The following is a 19345-nucleotide window of genomic DNA, read 5'->3' on the forward strand; positions in this document are numbered from 1 at the left end:
TTAATACCCTCGCTGTTTTACCCTCTACCACCTCTGCTGAGAGGCTGCTCCACGTATCTACCATCCTCTCAGTAAAGTAAAACATCCTTCCATTCCATCTAAACCCTCTAGATTATGACGTTTTCTTCTAACACTTCTCCTCCTTTGAAATAAACCCCCCCCCCTGTACTTTTTGTATTTAAATTCTTCTCGCTATAGGGAAAGTCATTGGAATTCTGAACCCTAAATGTCTCTGGAGCTTGAGATCTGCTCTCCCCAAGATCCCAATTTCACTCCGAGGCAAAGTATATGTGAACGGCGGGCGAGGTATGGTGATCCTCCCGACCGCACGATGAGGTGGCGATGAGGTCTGGCGGAGATCCGCCGCGCTCTCTCGGGGCTTGCGTGTGCTCTGTAGTTAAGCGGTTTATGGAACAGAACTGGCGAATCTTGGCGCGGTTTATTAAATCACTATCGCTGCCCTCTCAGCCGTGCGGCGCGCCGCTTCCCTTCCAGACGAGAGCGTCCCCGAAGGCTCCCGCGCGAGAAACATCGCTAATTATCATCATCAAAGCCTCATTACAGAGGAAAGCATTCTTACGCAACTCCGGTGGGCACCTGCCGCCGACGGATTGATCCGGCAAAATAATTGCACTTAATAGTCGCAAATGCGATGTGTGGGATCCTATAGGGTTCTATTTAACCATTTTATAGGCTTTTTATTAACCACCAATCGATACAAAGTAACACGTGCATGATATATACACACATTATATATATATAGTATATAGTATATAGATAGATGGATGGATAGATAGATAGATAGATAGATAGATAGATAGATGGAAGGATGGATAGATAGATAGATAGATAGATAATAGATAGATAACAGACCTATAGATAGATAGATAGATAGATAGGACAGATGGATAGATAGATTAGATAGATAGATAGATAGATAGATAGATAGACAGACGAATAGATAGATAGATAGATAGATAGATGGAAGGATGGATAGATAGATAGATAGATAGATAGATAGATAGATAGATAGATAGATAGATAGAAGGATGGATAGATAGATAGATAGATAGATAGATAGATAGATAGATAGATAGATAGATAGATAGATAGATAGATAGATAGATGGAAGGATGGATAGATAGATAGATAGATAGATAGATAGATAGATAGATAGATAGATAGATGGAAGGATAGATAGATAGATAGATAGATAGATAGATAGATAGATAGATAGATAGATAGATAGATAGATAGATAGGATAGACAGACAGACAGACAGACAGATAGATAGATAGATAGATAGATAGATAGATAGATAGATAGATAGATAGATAGATAGATAGATAGATAGATGGATGGATGGATAGATAGATAGATAGATAGATGGATAGATAGATAGACAGACAGATACGCACACACAAGTAAATCAAGCTACAGCAGCAAAAATATCCGAAGGGTTAATTACTATGGTGGATTTGAAAAAATCTGCATTCAAATAAAAAAAGACATCCATGCTGGAGGGGGAGGAAGGCTGAGGTTTGGCTGCTATAGCAAAAGGGCTGGCTGAGCGTGCTGGGAGTAGCGCTCCAGTCGCTGCCCCACCTTCCCAATGCCGCAAACAGAACAACTTCACCTCTCCAACTTATCACTGCTTAGCAAATCGCATCTGATCCCCGGCTTTCATTCAGCTTCAGGAATTTATTTAAGATTCGTTAATTAAGATTCATTTCGTCCTTGCTGACAAATTTCAAACGAGAAGTGAAATGTGCCAAAGGCTATGCACGCGGCCGGTAACAATTCTTCGTAATATAGATGATTATAAATAATAATAAAAAATAATAAATAAACAAATAAAATAATAACAATAATAATAATAATACAAAATATAATAATAATAAATAATAATAATAAAATAGTAATAAAAATAATAATAAAATAGTAATAATAATAATAATAATACAAAATATAATAATAATAATAAATAATAATAATAAAATAGTAATAAAAATAATAATAAAATATAGTAATACAAATCTAAATCATCGTTTTGTGAGGTTGATAGGAGAAGATCTTACTAAGTGGGGGTTAAAATTAAAATAACAAATTAACCCCCCCCCCAAACTGTCACTTACTTGTGGTGTTGTATCTGATCCCATTGAATGAATCGGGACAGGGTCTCTCCACGAGTTCCCCGGCCAAGCTCCGAGGCCAACACGTTCCTATCTGATCGATGCTGGCACTGCAGAAGGGACCTTCAAAAAAAAGGGAAAAAGCGATCAATTAAGATAAAACAAACCCAAAATGAAAAACAATTTTAAAAAAAACCAAGCCGGTTAAGCGCTGGCGCGGATTACAGAAACTGAAAGCCTCCTCGGTCTCCTACCATCAAAGCCCAGGAGAGAAGGAGAGGAGATGTTCAGAAAAGTATCCTGAAAAGCATCCAAAAGACTGCAGTTGGCATCAAATTCATCAATGATGATGTCAAAGATGGTGCTGTCCATGGCCGTTGGGTCTCGCTGAGGGCCGGAGACGGGCTGGGGGGGGTCCAGCTCTGCAGCCGGTGTTCTGGAGGGGGTATGAGGCAGGGCTCTGCTGCCGGTACCCGGCTCCGGTGACTCCTGTGCTGCGATGTGGCTCCTCGCTGTGTGTGCGTGCGCTCTGACAGCTCCACACGCTGCACACACGCTTACCAGGAGGGAGGGCTGCAGCTGCTGCCGCTGCCACTGCCGCCGATACCGAGAAGGATGGGGGGGGGGATCACACACAATAGCAGGACTCATAGGGTTAACCCCTTAATGCCTGGGCGGAAAAAGAAGGGAGGTTGATTCGCTTTTTAAACTAAATGGATATAGCGGAATGAGCCCGAGAGAAATGCAGAGTCTTTAGAGAGAAAATGTAAAAAAGTTTTACTTTGCGGATAGGGTGGTGGATAAGTGGAGCAGCCTCCCAGCTGAGGTGGTAGACGTTAATACAGTGAGGGTATTAAACATGCATGGGATAGACATACGGCTCCTGAATCTAAGACGAGACCAACGACTGATTAAGGTTTGATTCTTTACAGCAGGAGAAACGGGCGACTAGACGGGGGCCGGATGGGGCCGATCTGCCGGCAGGTTCTATGTTTCTAGCATGCAGTCGGTTCCGTCTCTCGCTTTTGGTGCATGCTTTTCGTGGCCCCCAAGCAACCACCATCAGTGACCCAAATATAAGCTACCTGGGGAAATTGCCCCCCAGCCCTGTCGCCAGTCCAGCTCTCCCCTGTATATAGCAGCCCATCCCCCGCATAAGGAAAGTACTGAACGATAACCTAGGGATCATTCAGCATTCTGATAATTGGGGATTATGCGACTCCCCCTTTATCCAGTAAAAGGGTCCCTATAGAAGATTAAAGTGGGATTAGGAGGGAGTCTCTCTCCATCTCATACAGCGGCGTCACCTACATTAAGTATAACGTTTATTAACAGCCCCCCCCCAATTTGTAAAACGGCTACATTAACCAATCAACAAATATCAGTAACTTAACGATAGGGGAGAAATAACTCAAAGGGGAGGAATAACCAAGCAGACCCCTTTAAACAGGGCTCCATGTAAATCTTTATTTAGTGCAGAGAATTGGGACATCGGCTTTAATCGGAGTTAATTAGCCATTAAATGGGTCAAAAAGCGTAAGCGATGACTTGCGACGCTTCATTTTAACTCTCCGGCTACCGACTGAGCGATCCGTGCGCTGTTTTGCAAATGACTGCCGGTTATAAATGGGTTAAAGGAGTATTTGGCGAGCCAGCCAAATTTTCATTTCTGCTTAATCCGGGCTCTGACCCAATAAACGCTAGCGTTAACCCATTAAATCCATCTGCTTAAAGCCGTAATACACCCTTCAGAGCGCCGCAGAGGGGTCACTGTTGGCGTTAACCCTTTCAGTTGTAACACATCACACGTTTTTTGTTGGCATGCGATGAGCTAAGCTATTCTCGGAGCTGCAGTTGGTCCCGAACGTCTATCGTATTTATGAAGATGATCTCGGGTGCAGAGTATAGACGTGGCAGCACTGGGCACGAAGGCTGAGCGTGTTGGGAGTTGTATCACAAGCAGCCGGTGCGCTGGAGGACCGCCTGGTCTTACCGGTGTTCTTTTTTGCTTTCTCGTCACCAATAAATAATGCATCGAATTACCATATAAACCGGGAGTCCTGATACTGTAACAAGAACGACCTTTGTTTCCCGAAGACCTGCCCATAAGCTTACAATCTAAAAAAAGAACACGGGGCGAGAGGCGTAACGCCGACCCCCGCCGACCCTGCTGTGCGGGGCCAGGACGAGCGGGTCCCAATAGCCCGCCGAGGCTTCTCTGTGCACAAACGCACCTGCAAGGCTGGAGATAACAACATCTGGGGCTGCTGACCCCTGGAATTCTTTATCACCGGACATGCGCACAGGTGCTCGGTACATCAACGGCTTATTTTATGTGCTAACATTGTTCCTTAATATAATAATTCCCACCAAAAACAGGATGCGACACAGCATGCTGGGGACCCCAACATTTTCTGTTAACCCCCCCAAAGCCAAATCGAAAAAAAATATCTCCAAAAAACTCATTTTATTGCATTGAAATGGCTCAGATCTGGAACCAGAAGGGTTAAAGAGACACAAATGTAATATTTTCAAAAAGGAAATGGATTAAGCCGTTACGGGGGGGGGTCGTTAAATGTGATACCTATTATTGGGCCAGCGTAGAAAAATATATAGAATATATACACGGAATAAAATATATAGAATCGCAAAAGCTTTTGGGACCTCAGAGGTCTCTTCTTCAGGTTACCAATCATTCCTGTTTTCCCGACGTCTCTGTCGCTCCTGCGCGGAGAGCCGGCGCAGGTCACGTGATTCGCCAGAAACGGAAATAAAAGAAAAGGCAAAATATTTAACGAATGGAACGTTATTCATTATAGACAATTCTAACTACAAAAATAATCGCGTTATCTTAACTTTAACCCTGTAACTGCCAGGCAGCGAATGATTTCTCCTAGAAATAAGATATAACTACCAGCAGTCCTGGCTCTGCCTAGACAGTCCTGGCAACCACGAACGTTCAAAATGTCCCTTATTATTTGTGTAGTTCAAAGGTCATCATCATAACTTTCAGAACTTTGTTTTGTTCTTAACACAAGGGGAGGAATAATAACGTGTATTTTGAGGAAGTTTTGTTGACTGCACATAAAGCAGGTTCTCGTCCGCATATTTTATCCATTAATGGGTTAATTTAGCCTTATTGGGCTAGAAAACGTAGGATTTGGCTACGATGACTGTGATATGCTAATAGCCAACGCGCCTTCTGAGCTCCTGGGAAACACAGGGATTCGAGAGCCAATGAGGGACTGGCACTCCTAAACAGGGGCATTTGGGTGGTATGGATGTGGCCCAGGATGCGGCTCGTAAATCTGTGTTGGCCGAATCGAGGAAATTTGACTCCTAAAAGTCATGATTTTATCAATATACCAGAAATGTTCATTTTCGATTCTCCTCGCTTCTCCTTTCCTAATATCTTCTTTCCCCCCCCCATTATTTTCTGAATTTTCTTTTTTCTCCCCCCCCGACATTTTATTTATTTTATTCATTCATTAAATGAAACAACAAAAAAACGTCTCGCTGAATGGCTGCAGAACCCAGACGGTTTTCCTCCGCTGTGATTTTTACAGCCGTCGGGAGCTCTAAAGTCTGTAATGAGTTTACGCAGCCGATAGTGAAATCATTTATTGCATGAAAAAACAGTTGCTCATTTTTTTAACGCTGACGGATACGGCGGCAGGAAAACCCGGAGTCGGCTGGATAATTACATAATAGGATGAGTTTATTAGACATCTGCTTCTAGCGCGTTCCGCCAGCCGGCGTGCGCGTGTGAGTGGGACAGCACCTTTAACACCATTATCTCGTTACACGTTTTAATACGGTTCCATCATGTAGCTGTCATTTTTATCCCCGGAAACCGTGATAGACGTGAATTATAACGCAAGAGTTATAACGCGGGGAGCAGAGCTGGCCTTAAGTGTTCTGTCGCCCTGTGCGAACTACTCCTCTGGCGCCCCCATCCCAAACAAAAAAAAGAAAGGAAGAAAATCTCCCCCCTCTGCACCTTCTCACTATTTACCACCTCTGCCCCTTCTCACTGCCTTCCCCCCACTGCCCCTTCTCACTATCTACCCCCTCTGCCCCTTCTCACTATCTTCCACCTCTGCCCCTTCTCACTGCCTCCCTCTCTGCCCCTTCTCACTATCTACCCCCTCTCCCTACTTCTCATTATCCTTACTTACCTGCGAGGCATCCGTCTTCCTGCTCTCCCGCGGTGCGCGCTTCACAGCTGAGCGCCGGAATATGACATTATATTCCGGCGCTCACATGAAACGTTGGCACTGCAACGGAGTCACGGAGAGTGAGGGGCGCTGAGCGGTTGCTGAAAACTTTACGAGCGACCGTTCGGCGCCCCTGCCCGGGACTTAAATTAAAACACCGTTTTTTTTTGTTTTAACTTTATTTAACATCCTCCGTGTTTAAATAAAGTTTAAAAAAGTAAACCTGTCGCACACCCCTAATGCTGGCCCTGGCGGGGAGAAGGGAATGTGAAGTGTCATGGCTGACACGGGGTTAAAGTCATATCCCTGGGAAGTTATGAGAAGGGGGTTGACGGGGCTCAAGCTCTTTGGAAGTAAGAGGTCTGTGGAGGGCTGCTTGAAGAACGTGGCTAGCTGTAGGACTGTTGGGGCTAGCTGTGGACAAACACGGGCCGAGCCCCAGTTGATATCGAACAGAATTGGGGAGAGAACGCCGGAGACGGAGGAGAGCGACCCGGAGACCCTGGAGAAACAGAGCTTCACCCAGAGACTCCGAGTCAAACCTGGCGACTTCTCGGGTACCTACACAGTTATGGGGAATCACTAATTCTTTTATACATTTTTTTTTTTCTTACCTACTGACCGATTACTGAAGATATATTCTGCTGCAGCTCTGGAGCTGCAGCTTTCCTTAAAGTAATTGTATTTTTTCTAGGTTAAATGAACGCATAGTGCTTACGGAGTACGTCGATACTCACACATTGTTCCGAAAGGCTGCTTAGAAACAAAATTGCCAATAAAAAATTTGCCTTCGATTTTTGTTGGGAATACTTTATCATCATGTGACACGAAAGCCGACATTAGCATAGAAACTGAGATATCTTCTGTAAGCTTTGTAAACCTTAAGAGGCGCTGCACCTTAATAAATGCACTTATTATACCTTACAATAAGGTGAGCGGCCAGTCAGTGGAGGGAATTGTTGGATCGCAGAGGATGCTTTGGAGCTGCAGCTTCTCCCTAAGGCACGTATTCAATGTTTATAAAATTTTTAAAGAATGCATGTTAAAGTACTCACAGAATACTTCAATATGCATTATTCTTTGGCGAAACTGCCTGGAACATTAAACTGTCCCTTCAATCCAGATATTTTCATATCAGCGATATCTCCCAACAACACGTTTTATATCAAAATCCACTCCACCTAAAGGTCTCTCGAATATCACGAAAAAAAGAGAAAAAAAAAACTAAAAAGATCACAAACTTGATATAGTTGTAATATTTAGAATTATCCAAAACGCATGAAAAAAAATAAAAAGTTCGGAACAAGCCGACACATAAAGTCCTTGCTTGATCCACGATCAGACACATTGTCTCAAATAAACAAGCCGGACGATGTAACGATTTCTCCCTGTAATATGTATTTATTGATCTATTTCCAAGGAAAATGTAAGACACTGGGGGACAAAAGGACAATGATTTCGACTTTATTCTGGTTTTATTGCGTACCGGCTTAATTTCTATCCAATTAAAGGTACAGTGTGAAAAGTTTCAGACCTTCTGGGTGATAGATGGACCCGATGGTCTCATCCGCCGACAGATTCCATGTTTCTATAAGAGAAACCCGACAGATCCCGTCATCAGCGGCTTGGATCCGCAGAAATCTGTATCTATTAAACATACCTGGGGACCCTCTGGGTGACCCCACTTCTCCTGGTCACCACAGAGAGTCTCCAGGTGAGACACGGCCCGCTACCTGCCCACCTCCCCCCCTACCATTACCAATGCTTTCCACGTTTAAAGGTTGGCCCGTGGACCCCCAGTGTTGGCGGGACGGCCTTGTGATGTCAGTAGACCACTCTCAATTGGCATAGAGAATGTAGCTGTAGGCTAAGACACATCTTAGGGGGTCTTCATACTCAATGTCAAGTTCAACAGAGTTGGCGGTTTAGTTACAGACCTAATAAGGACTTCATCTACCTCCAGCGATGTACTTGTCTTCAGCGCTGTCCCAGACCTGACCCACGGCAGCGTCCACAGCCGCTCCCTCCGCTACCGCTGTCCGTCCTGTGAAGTTCCAGGGTATGATGTCATATCCCAACACTCTGTCTAATAAGGACGTACAGAGCCTAGGAACAACAGGGTGTCAAGTTGTACAGGGTCGGCAGTCCTCCATAGTGCAAAGGGCCCAGCCGGGCCAGATGCCTCTCTTATAACCGTTCCAATGGTCCGTGGTGCACGAGGGAGCCTGATCACCCCATATGACAATCTGCCCCAGGTTTTTTTTTGGCAGAAGAGCTGACACCCTGGGTGGCCTTGGCCAACATATGCCTCTGGCTACCTCTGTGACATGTCGCAAAATCCTCCAAAGGTTACCCAGATGAGGCATCAAGCGTCTTTAAAACTCCTCAGAACTCAATGTTATGATGTTTTTAAGAAATGCTTTTTTTAACACAAAAGTCTTGGAGGAGATAACAAAAATTACGACGGAAGAAGGTAAAGCTAACAATTGTAGTCATCGGTGCCCAAATGAAGAACAAAATAATAGAATCCGGAGTAAATAGAATCTGGGCTGCGCGCTGTATAATTCAATCACATAAATCTCAATTAAGAATTTCAGGGATGACGCACTAACCCGACTTATAAATCAAATGGTTTGGAACTTTACAAGCACCGGCAACGCTTCCAAACCAAAACTATGCTCTACGGGAAGCCACAATATTTATGCAGATTCTGAAGAGGGAATCTGGATACATAAATGAAAGCCTCGGATTCCTGCTTCGCTCTCCGGCATATTGAACGTTTAATATGAGTATAGCCAGGGCCGGACAGACGGACGATGTCGCGATTGCACTTTAAGGCCAGAGGCCGCCTGATGACGTACAGTAAGTGCGGCCGCACACTAAGTTTTTATGCTCACGTAGAGCGTGTCGGGGGCCAGATGGCCAGCTAATCCGGGAGAGAGAGAAGCCTTTTAATTGGTCGGAGCCCCAATGATATTAAGGAATTACATTTTAATTCAACGATAACATGTTACAACATGACTTCCCCTCTGCCTTAAAGCCATACTCCCGCCATAATTCACAATATTTATGCACTTAACCACTCGGACACAAAATGCGGATAATAACGGCACAGCGTTTATTCACAAAACATAAAATAAGAGGAACTTCCCACCACATTACATAATATTATTAATTTTAAGGCAAGACAGGAGGCTTCATATTTGCATAACTTCCTTTACTGTCACCATAGCAGCAAAGATAAAAATAGTACAAAACCTAACCAATCAGAAAAAAGATTGACATAATATAACAAATGGTAGTCCCTGTATCTTCCTCTTTCTTTGCTGCTCACCATTGCAGAAAGGTCAGATCTGATTTCTATTGATAGATTTATCAATTTTCAGGCTTATACAGTTTATTTTCTGTGTTTTATGTACTTTATTATTTCCCTTTTTTATATTATGGGTATTTCTTTCTTATATATGTTGTTATGGTTGTTTTCCTTTTAGATTTGCCGTTATTTTCCTTATTATTCAGTGTTTGTTTTATCTGCTTTTCGTTTTTTATCTCTTCTGAGTTATTTTCTCGTCTTATTTTCTATTCAGGGTATTAGCCTTTTGCTTCTTACCTGTTTTCTCCCGGTGGGCTCTTTGCCCGGTCTTTTCTCTTGGTGTTCGCCGAGTTTTTTCTCTTCGTTATTGCCGTCTCGTTTTCTTAGTGCGGCGGCCATTTTGGGCCGGCCGAAATCTCGCGAGTGCGAGATTTCGGCGCCATTTTGTTTTCTTATCTACCGCAACTACGCAGTAACGTTACTGTGCAGTTGCAGCTTGCTACTGACGCGTGTGGTCACGTTTTGTCAGTATTTTCATTGCGATTTCTCGCCGTTGATACACAGGATGAGCCCCTGTTTCTAATTATTCCTGGTGTGTTCCGGTATTTTTATTTTGGTGCAAAGTTTTATTTTCTTTTATTTTCCATATTTCTGTTTTTATTTTGTTGCTTACTTGACAAGGTGAGCCCCTGTTCTTTTATTGGTTCTTATTGGTGTCCTTAGAGCCTTTTTTTCTATAGAACTACAAAAAAAAAAAAAAAAAAAAAAAAAAAAAAAGACATTTTATATATATATATATCTTTATTTCTATTATCAAGTTGTTATTAGGGGTGAGCCCCCCTTTGGTCAATTTGGTCATTATGTCAGGAGATCCCACCTCTCAGGATTTCATCCTATCCTGGCTGGAAGATAAATTTTCCTCTTCCATGGAGACTTTCATGAATAAGATGGCTCAAACCATTAATCAGCCTGGCCCTACGGTTATTGTTTCTGATGCTTCCCATGTTCAGAAAGATACTTCTGATTATGACTCAGATAAATCTGAGGGTTCCAAGACCTCTAAGCGTCCCTGGAAAGGGAATAGCGTTTCGGCTGGAAAAGGGAAAGGCCCTGCTAAACGCCCTAGACAAGATGTGGCTATCCCATCAGCTCAGGAGGCTAGAGAGCCTAGTTCTGATAATATTCTCCAATTATTGGATGAGTGGCATGCGGCATCTTCGGATTGCTCGCACCAAGATGAATTGCTGGCTTCGTCCAGACACCACGAATCACAATTCGTACACGAGAATGTTGTGGGTGAGCCCCATCATTCAGTCCCTAATGCTCCTGCTAATTCTCTACCTTCTCCTGCGGATGCTCCAGTGGTTGACCCATCTGGTACGGTTCTATTCGAACCAACTAATATGAGACACCCCAGGTCCACTGAATGGGCTCCTCCCCTTCATTTGAGCCTTTATATCCAAAAATGGATCAGACGCTCTCTCGATAAGGAGGTTAGAAATAAATTACGAGCTGAATGTCCACGTCCGGTAATTCCGGGTAAAGTGGTTGCCACCCCGGAGTTTGACCCTAACGTGGTCGCTCTCCTTTCACAAAAGGGCCGCGACCCTCGTAAAGGTCTGGAACAGGGTCTAAAATCGGCCCAAGACAAATTATTGGATATTATTGGTCCGGTTACTCAGATATTATCCTTGGCCGACCGTTCATTACTTCAAGATTCAGCCCTAGACCCTAAAATTATTCGAGATTGGGCTCTACGTACCATTTGCCTTTTAGGCAATGCTAATGTGGCTATCTCTACGGAGCGCAGGAGAGCAGCTCTTTTCCGTATGGACCCTAGATTGGCTGAATTGGGTTCTAAAGAGCTAGGGGTGTCAGCCAATGGCCTCCTCTTTGGCGATCCTTTTGTAAAGGAATTAAACCGCCATGTGTCTGTTATGACCTCATGGAATAAGGCCAAAACATCTATGAGAAAGGTGTTTCCCCAAGACAATCGTTTCTCCGCTAGGGCTGGACGACCGAGGGGCCGGGTCTCCAGCCGTTTTTATCAACAAGGCTCCAGACAATACCAAAGCCAAACTCCATATTCCTTCAGAGGATCCTTTCGGGCTCGGTCCGCTACATCCAGAGGAGGTTATAGAGGCAGAGGTTCTGCAGGATTCTCCAGAGGACGTCCCAACAACGGTAAGTCATTTTCTTTTATCCCCTTCTACCCCTCCATCTGTGGCAGGACGGATCTCTCTTTTTTCCCATGCTTGGGAGAAAATTACGTCCGACCCTTGGATCCTCCATACGGTCCAGGGTTATCTCATAGACTTTGTTTCCCCGCCTCATCAGTCTCGGTCCCCTCCACAGGTTTTCAGGGCCTTGGCAGCCCAAGACCTTATAGACAAAGAGTTGATTTCCTTAAGGCAAAAAGGAGCGATAGAGAGGGTCCACGGTCCCCCAGTTTTCGTCAGTTCCATTTTTCTTGTAAAGAAAAAAACGGGGGATTTACGTCCGGTCATCAATCTTCGAGATCTCAACGCGTTTGTAACGTATCAACATTTCAAGATGGAGGGGATCCATCTTCTAAGAGACCTCATGAAGCGCAGGGACTGGTTTACCAGACTAGACCTCAAGGACGCTTATCTAGCGGTCCCCATTCATCCGGACCATCGTTGTTTTCTCCAGTTTTTATGGAATCACCATCTTTGGCAGTTCAAATGCCTTCCATTCGGCCTCAGTTCCGCCCCTTGGTGCTTTACCAAGCTGCTCAAGCCAGTAATGGCTTTCTTCAGGTCCAGGGGTGTCAGGTCAATTATTTACCTAGACGACCTTCTTCTTTTCGCTCAAGACAAGGATGTCCTCCTCGCCCAGACTTCTTTCGTAGTGAAGACTTTACAACAACTAGGCTTCGTGATCAATTTTCCGAAATCGGAAATATCTCCTACCCAGAAGATTCGATTTTTAGGTTTCGAAATAGATTCGGTAAAGGCTCTTCTGCAATTACCGACCTCCAAAATCGCTGCTATCAAGAAGGATATTCGTGCTCTACTGCGCATGGAACAGTGCCCTCTCAGAAGACTCTCTCGGACGGTGGGCCTCCTCTCTTCATCAATACAGGCGATTTTCCCGGGTCCCCTTTATTATCGAGCTATTCAACGACTCAAGGCAACTCATCTAAGACAGAATCCATCCTACGATCAGCCGGTTCGACTCACAGACGAGGTGAGACAGGAACTACAGTGGTGGCTCCGACACATGCAAGCATGGAACGGCCGCGCCATATTCGGTTCACGCCCGGATTTCGTGCTGGAATCCGATGCAAGCATGATCGGATGGGGAGCGGCGTCTCTCACGCAAGCCACCGGAGGTCGTTGGTCGTCGGAAGAACGCAATCTTCACATAAATTGCTTAGAACTCATTGCAGGCTCTTTTGCGATCCGCAGCCTTGCAAAAGATCGTTCCGATTGTTGTCTCCTGTTGAGGATGGACAATTTTTCAGCGGTTCGTTACATCAACCGCTTAGGGGGAACCAGATCCAAACATCTGACGGAGGTAACAAAACAGATTTACCAGTTTTGTTTCAATCGAAACATTACTCTTCTGGCGGAGTACGTTCCCGGAGTGGAGAATCAGAGGGCGGACTGGTTCTCCAGACATTGGAGAGATGCCAGCGATTGGAGGCTCCACGAGGGAGTTTTCCAGGATCTCAATTTTCACAGAGGTCCCTTCACTCTGGATCTCTTTGCTTCCCGTACGAACTACCAAGTTCCCGAATTTTTCAGTTGGTTACCGGATCCGGAGGCTCTAGCTACGGATGCCTTTCTACAACATTGGCCAATGAAGGGAGCTTATGCTTTTCCTCCCTTCTCTCTTATTCCCAGGGTAATTCATCATATTCTCAGGGCTCAGGTGACCGTTCTCTTGATCACTCCTTTATGGCCCTCCCAACCTTGGTTCCCAGCACTTCTGGAACTTTCCATTCAGGATCCGTTAGCTCTCCCAACCTTCCCGTCTCTTCTTCGGAACCCGGAAGGTCATTCCCATCCCCTCATTCTCGACGGCCGTCTCTCTTTAGTTGCATGGATGATTTCGGGGGATCTCACTCTGTCCTTGACATATCGCAGGACGCTAGAGATTTGCTCCGAGATTCATGGGCTCCGGGTACCCACAAATCTTATCGGGCAGCATGGAAGACATGGTCTTCTTGGTGTATGGGACAACAGGTGGATCCCCATTCGGCCTCTATAACGTTTCTTTTAAATTTCTTAGCAGAGTTATTTTCTTCAGGAAAATCATACCGCTCTATTAATGTTTTTAGATCGGCTATTTCCAGCGGTCATGTTGGTTCCAGGAACGGGCCTATTGGCCAGGATCCGTTGGTTTGCCGTCTACTTCGGGGTATTCGGTTACGTAGACCTCCAGCTCCACGATATGACTCCTTTTGGGATGTATCTTTGATCCTTGATTTTATTCGGAATTGGCCTGATAATGATTTGCTGACTCTTCGTCAGTTATCAGCTAAGCTTACGTTGTTGCTTTGTTTACTTTCTTTTCGTAGGGTCTCGGATGTTCGTGCTCTTGAAGTGGGCGCTTTTTCTTTTTCTCCGGAAGGTGTGGTTTTTTCGGTTCGTAAACGAACTAAAACGCTTTCTACTTCTATATCTTACCCTTATCTTTCTGATGATCCTAAGCTTTGTGTTGCTAGGTGTCTTAATACATATATCTCTTCCACTTCTTCTCTTCGTCCCAGTTCGGCTTCTCAGCTTCTTATTTCTTACGCTAGACCCTTTCATCCGGTTTCTTCTCCTACTCTAGCCCGATGGATTCGATGGTTACTTACCTTGGCAGGTGTTGAACTACATTTTGGGGCACATTCTGTCCGGGGGGCTGCCGCTTCCGGAGCCTTTTCAGCTGGCGGTTCCCTTTCGGATATTCTCAGGGCCGCTGACTGGTCTAGAGCTTCCACTTTTCGTACATTTTATTTTCGCCCTTTATCTTCAGCAGTTTTATCTCTATTGGATAAGCGTTAAAATTGCAAATATGAAGCCTCCTGTCTTGCCTTAAAATTATACAATTATTCTAGTTCTTATGTCGAATAATTGGAATTTTAATAAAGACAGGAGGCGAATATTTCCCTCCCTCCCATCCCTTTGTTTGTACTAGGGGGTTATTATTGTTATTATTATTATTATTATTATTTTTATATATGCTATTATTTGCGCATGTTTTCTATGGCTCTTTATTGAATTGTATTGAATAGTATTATATGGAACTTTTATACAGGCACTTTGCTGTTATATATCTCTTTTTTGTTTCAGTTTAACTCCTCTTGGAGTCCATTCTTCGGTTCCAGCATCATGATTCGGTTGACCGTTTAAGATGCAAGTTTGTCTTCAGCGAGTCAAGTTTTGTTCTTCTTCTGGCTCAAGTTTCTTCATTCAGCAAGTCAAGTCCTATTCTTCTGGTTCGCATGCAGCAGAAAGAGGAAGATACAGGGACTACCATTTGTTATATTATGTCAATCTTTTTTCTGATTGGTTAGGTTTTGTACTATTTTTATCTTTGCTGCTATGGTGACAGTAAAGGAAGTTATGCAAATATTCGCCTCCTGTCTTTATTAAAATTCCAATTATTCGACATAAGAACTAGAATAATTGTATAATTCTATGAGAGAAACACATGCTCCCATAGATGTGTTCATCACACATACCGCCATGTGAGGGCAGCACTGAGCCCTCACATCCACCACAGAGTTTTAGGACCATCTCTACCCAGGAGAGGACAACTCCAAACCATAAACCTGGGCCGTCAATCTCTACACCCCCAGCCGTCCATCCTGGCCGTGCTGTGTCACGATGGGAGGGCGATATATATATATATATATATATATATATATATATATATATATATATATACCGTTTCCCAGCCATAGCCGTTCGGGGAAGGATAAGAAATGACTTTATGATACCAAAGTCACTCATCAGATGTCAGTTTCGGGACAGAACTGCTTTGATATATCATATCAACCAACAAATGCATTCCTGAGAGCTATAAAAAGGATAAATATAAAATATTTGGGTAACGTTATTAAAATAAGGGTGAGTAGGTGGGAGTTACAGCCTGCTCTGGGTGGGAACTCTAAACTGTTACACTTCCTCTGACATCATTTCCCCCTGCAGCTCCAGCTACATTGTTCATCATTTTTAACCCTATGGGCAAAAACAAATCAGACAAATTTTTCCGTTCGTTTTTGGCCCATTTGTTTTCGGGCAACTAATTTATTTTCTTGCCCCTTTGGTTCGGCTGCATATTGGGGGGAGGGGGGCATTTTTGATTCAGGAACGAAATTCGTTGCCTGTGAACTGAGGGCAGTATTTGGGTGACGTCCTCTCCGTTAGACGATCTGGAAAGAACTTCACTGCAAGCACCGCCATATTGCCCTCAGTTGGAGCTTCCGGCGCCATTTTGTCAGAAGTTTCCCGCCGGGTTATGTCCGCTGAGATGCGGGCGAAGAAACGAAATTCGGTCAGCAGAAGTGGAAGTGGTCGGCAGAGAAGGTAGGGAAGCATTTAGAGAGCGTGAGAGAGAGAACGAGAAATGCGAGAGAGCGAGAGTATGAGAGAAGTGAACGTGGACCCACAAATTGACTAAAATTCTGAGCTTTTTGCTTCATTTTTTCGATTAGTGGGGGATCTGGCCTCATTTTCAGGGCTTCGTACGAGTCGTCAAATTTACCAAAATTCGGTAAATTTGCGATTTGTACGAATCTGAATGCGCACAGTCTGAATGGCCTCTCTACGGGCTGTTTAGATCCCTAATCATGCTGTCTTTATAGCTTCGGGGCTTTCTTTACCGTTACCAAAACTTTCATTTATTTTCCCAAGAATCCGATACCATGATTTTTTTTTAATGACATCTCTTAGTTCTTCGACCCAAACGCTATTTATAACCAGCCCTTTAATAGCCCCGCGGGGCAGATGTATCAATAGGTAAACTTCCAACTGTATAGGGTATCGTTAACTGTTCGAGTGTCCAAAAAAAAAAGTAATAATTTCCCATCAGTATTTGAATACAAATATCAGATGAAAAATACATTTTCTAAAACATTGGGTTTTTTTTTTAAACTAGTTTTTGCCCCATAATAATGTTTTCAGGCACCTGCATATCGGCCATTTGTTAATAGGCTATTTCTCCTCTATTGTTAGGTTGCTGATGGTTGTTAATTGGTACAAGAAGCCCTTGGACCTTGGAAGGTGGGGGAGGGGATCGAGAGAAAAATGTACAAAAAATCCATTAAAATGATGGCCTAGATATGCCATATTCAGCTTCCCCGGGGTAAATTTTTACATTTATTGTCTCCTAAAACAAGACAAGTAAGAGCGACAAGCTGTAAACAAATTCAGTTATTCTAAGTTCTGAAGTTAACCCTTTGGGGAGAATACATTAGGAGCCGGTAAACCCAATTTGCTTTACTTAACCCCCCCCCTGCCCTTTTAAACCAATTTGCCTGCATCTTTATTCCTAGTATTTTTTTTATTTAAAAAACCCAATAATTTCCATAATGATTAACGGCCGTAAATAGCACCGGGCGGAGGCCGTAATTTATTAGCCAAGCCACTAAATCGTATTTGGATTATTTTTTGCTGAAGCGCAATATAATAAAAACAACATAAATTATCTTAAGTGTAAACTTAATACAGAAAATATTCATCTCTCAAACAACGCACGAGTTTCATAACAACTGGATTATCCAGCGAATGAACGTATTTATCTACTGCGGCCTGAATTTGGAGATTGGCAATTTATTAAATGATTTCTAGAAAAAGTTACAACAAATGGCCATAATTTAGAGGATCGGAGGTTTACATGGGACTGGGTGGTAGATGAGTGGAACAGCCTCCCAGCAGGGGTGGTAGAGGGTAATACAGTGAGGGTATTAAACATGCATGGGATAGACATACGGCTCCTGAATCTAAGACGAGACCAACGACTGATGGTAAACTTTAGGGATGTTACTGGTTTACTCTGCATCGATTGGTCCCATTTACTCCCCAACTTCCAACACCTATGGTGAGTTGGATTATTGAACAATGAACATTGAACAACAGGGATTGGCTAGCGTCAAACACTATGACCCCTCCCCCTCCCCAACAGGAGATATTAAAGGCTACCCTGGGGGGAGCAAAGCAATGAATGGCAATTCCCGCAGCCTTCATACGACTACAAGTCCTTGGCGTGCTTGGTGTAGAATATTTGATTTATTACATGACCTGGCTGTATAATTACTACGCATTTGTAATGTAACAAGAAACACACTTTCCACGCTGTTCCTCTTAGAGAAAACATTCATTTCCCTCTTTTGCTTGTTTCGCAAACAAACCTTAGCAGACCGGTCATTTTATTCTATAAAAAAATCAGAAGTTTTCTATGGCAACAGCCTATCAATGCTTACTTCTTCTGCCACATGACAACTAAGCATTCCCTGAAAAATGATGAACAAGGCAAAATTTTGCTTGATTTGGAGCGCTGGGAATGATCTTTTTAATGCTGTATTTAGTTACAAAAGCCTTCAGCTGAGCAGAGTTGGTGGCACATCACCTTTAATGCTTTCAACGTCTTATTGTTGGAGAAGACAGAAAAAAAAACTGAATATCCTTTACAATAAGAAAAAAATAATAATAAAAAAAATATATATATATATCTAGCTGTCTGCTTTACAAAGTCAGCATCCCCCGGAGTTCCAAAAATGTCAGCTACAAGCAGTTTGAGCAAACAGGTATGATATTCAGATCACACGACGCTCCGCAACACGCCAGGCGGTGTCAAAGACTCGGGCGAGATGATTGATGAAATGTTATTGACCGAAAAAGGAGACAAGATACCCTCTTTAAAGATAAATATATAAATATATATCAACACTGGGTGCAGAAACATGTAAAGCGGATCTGTCACTTTCCCCAAATAATATTCTAGCACTAAAAAAGCGATGAAACGGTGTTTACAGATAAGTGATATATATATATATATATATATATATATATATATAATTAAATATATATACATAATTAAATATATATACATAATTAAATATATATAAATATAGATAATTAATTAAATATATATATATAGAATACATTTTTTTATTATTATTATTATTATTATTATTATTATTATTATTATTATATCACTAACTGTTCCCATATTGACATATTCACTCAACAAGCGATATAACATAAATACAGTAATAAAGAGGCTGACATCTTCCCTGACATTTTGGTGAAGACTTCCTGTGACAAGGGATGAAAAACCACGGCATTCAAGCAACCGTCTAAACTCACGGTCCTCAAGGATGGGTGAAATATTTCAAGAAGAAAGGAATTTGTGGGAGATGCTGCAGTTTTTTCTGCCTGGTTCTGACTGGCGTTGAAGAAGTGGCCCTGGCACTTTAAGGACAGCAGCCGCCTGATGACGTAGGTGTGAGCGATGGGCGGTTTTTACGTTTTTATGCTCAGGTATCACGGGTATCAGCTTTCTCAGGTAGTTGGAGTGGCCGATCAAGTGAGAATGGGTATGGTGGTCTGTGGTTACCAATTATTTGCCTGATGCGCCAGCTAGCCATTTCACCCTGTTAACTGTTCAATTGCATGGAAATATTCCTCTTTAGTGGGTGTGGTTTCATAAAGGGGTGGGGCTAG

At 43.2% G+C, this 19345-nt stretch overlaps 1 protein-coding gene across 2 annotated transcripts in view; it reads right to left on the reverse strand.

The window, feature by feature from the left end:
• Nucleotides 1-19345, reverse strand: part of CRHR2 (corticotropin releasing hormone receptor 2) — a 149496-nt gene that overhangs the window by 79248 nt on the left and 50903 nt on the right. Inside the window, exons 1-2 of one of the 2 annotated variants that reach the window (XM_053467954.1) lie at nucleotides 2387-2504; nucleotides 2136-2255 (exon numbers count right to left, since the gene is read on the reverse strand). In XM_053467954.1, coding sequence (XP_053323929.1) covers nucleotides 2136-2255; nucleotides 2387-2504 — 238 coding nt within the window. Of the gene's footprint in view, nucleotides 1-2135; nucleotides 2256-2386; nucleotides 2505-19345 lie in introns of those variants that run through there. The other variant, XM_053467955.1, reaches the window with a different exon arrangement.

This window comes from Spea bombifrons, chromosome 5 (assembly GCF_027358695.1).
Source record: "Spea bombifrons isolate aSpeBom1 chromosome 5, aSpeBom1.2.pri, whole genome shotgun sequence".
NCBI classification, from domain to species: domain Eukaryota; kingdom Metazoa; phylum Chordata; class Amphibia; order Anura; family Pelobatidae; genus Spea; species Spea bombifrons.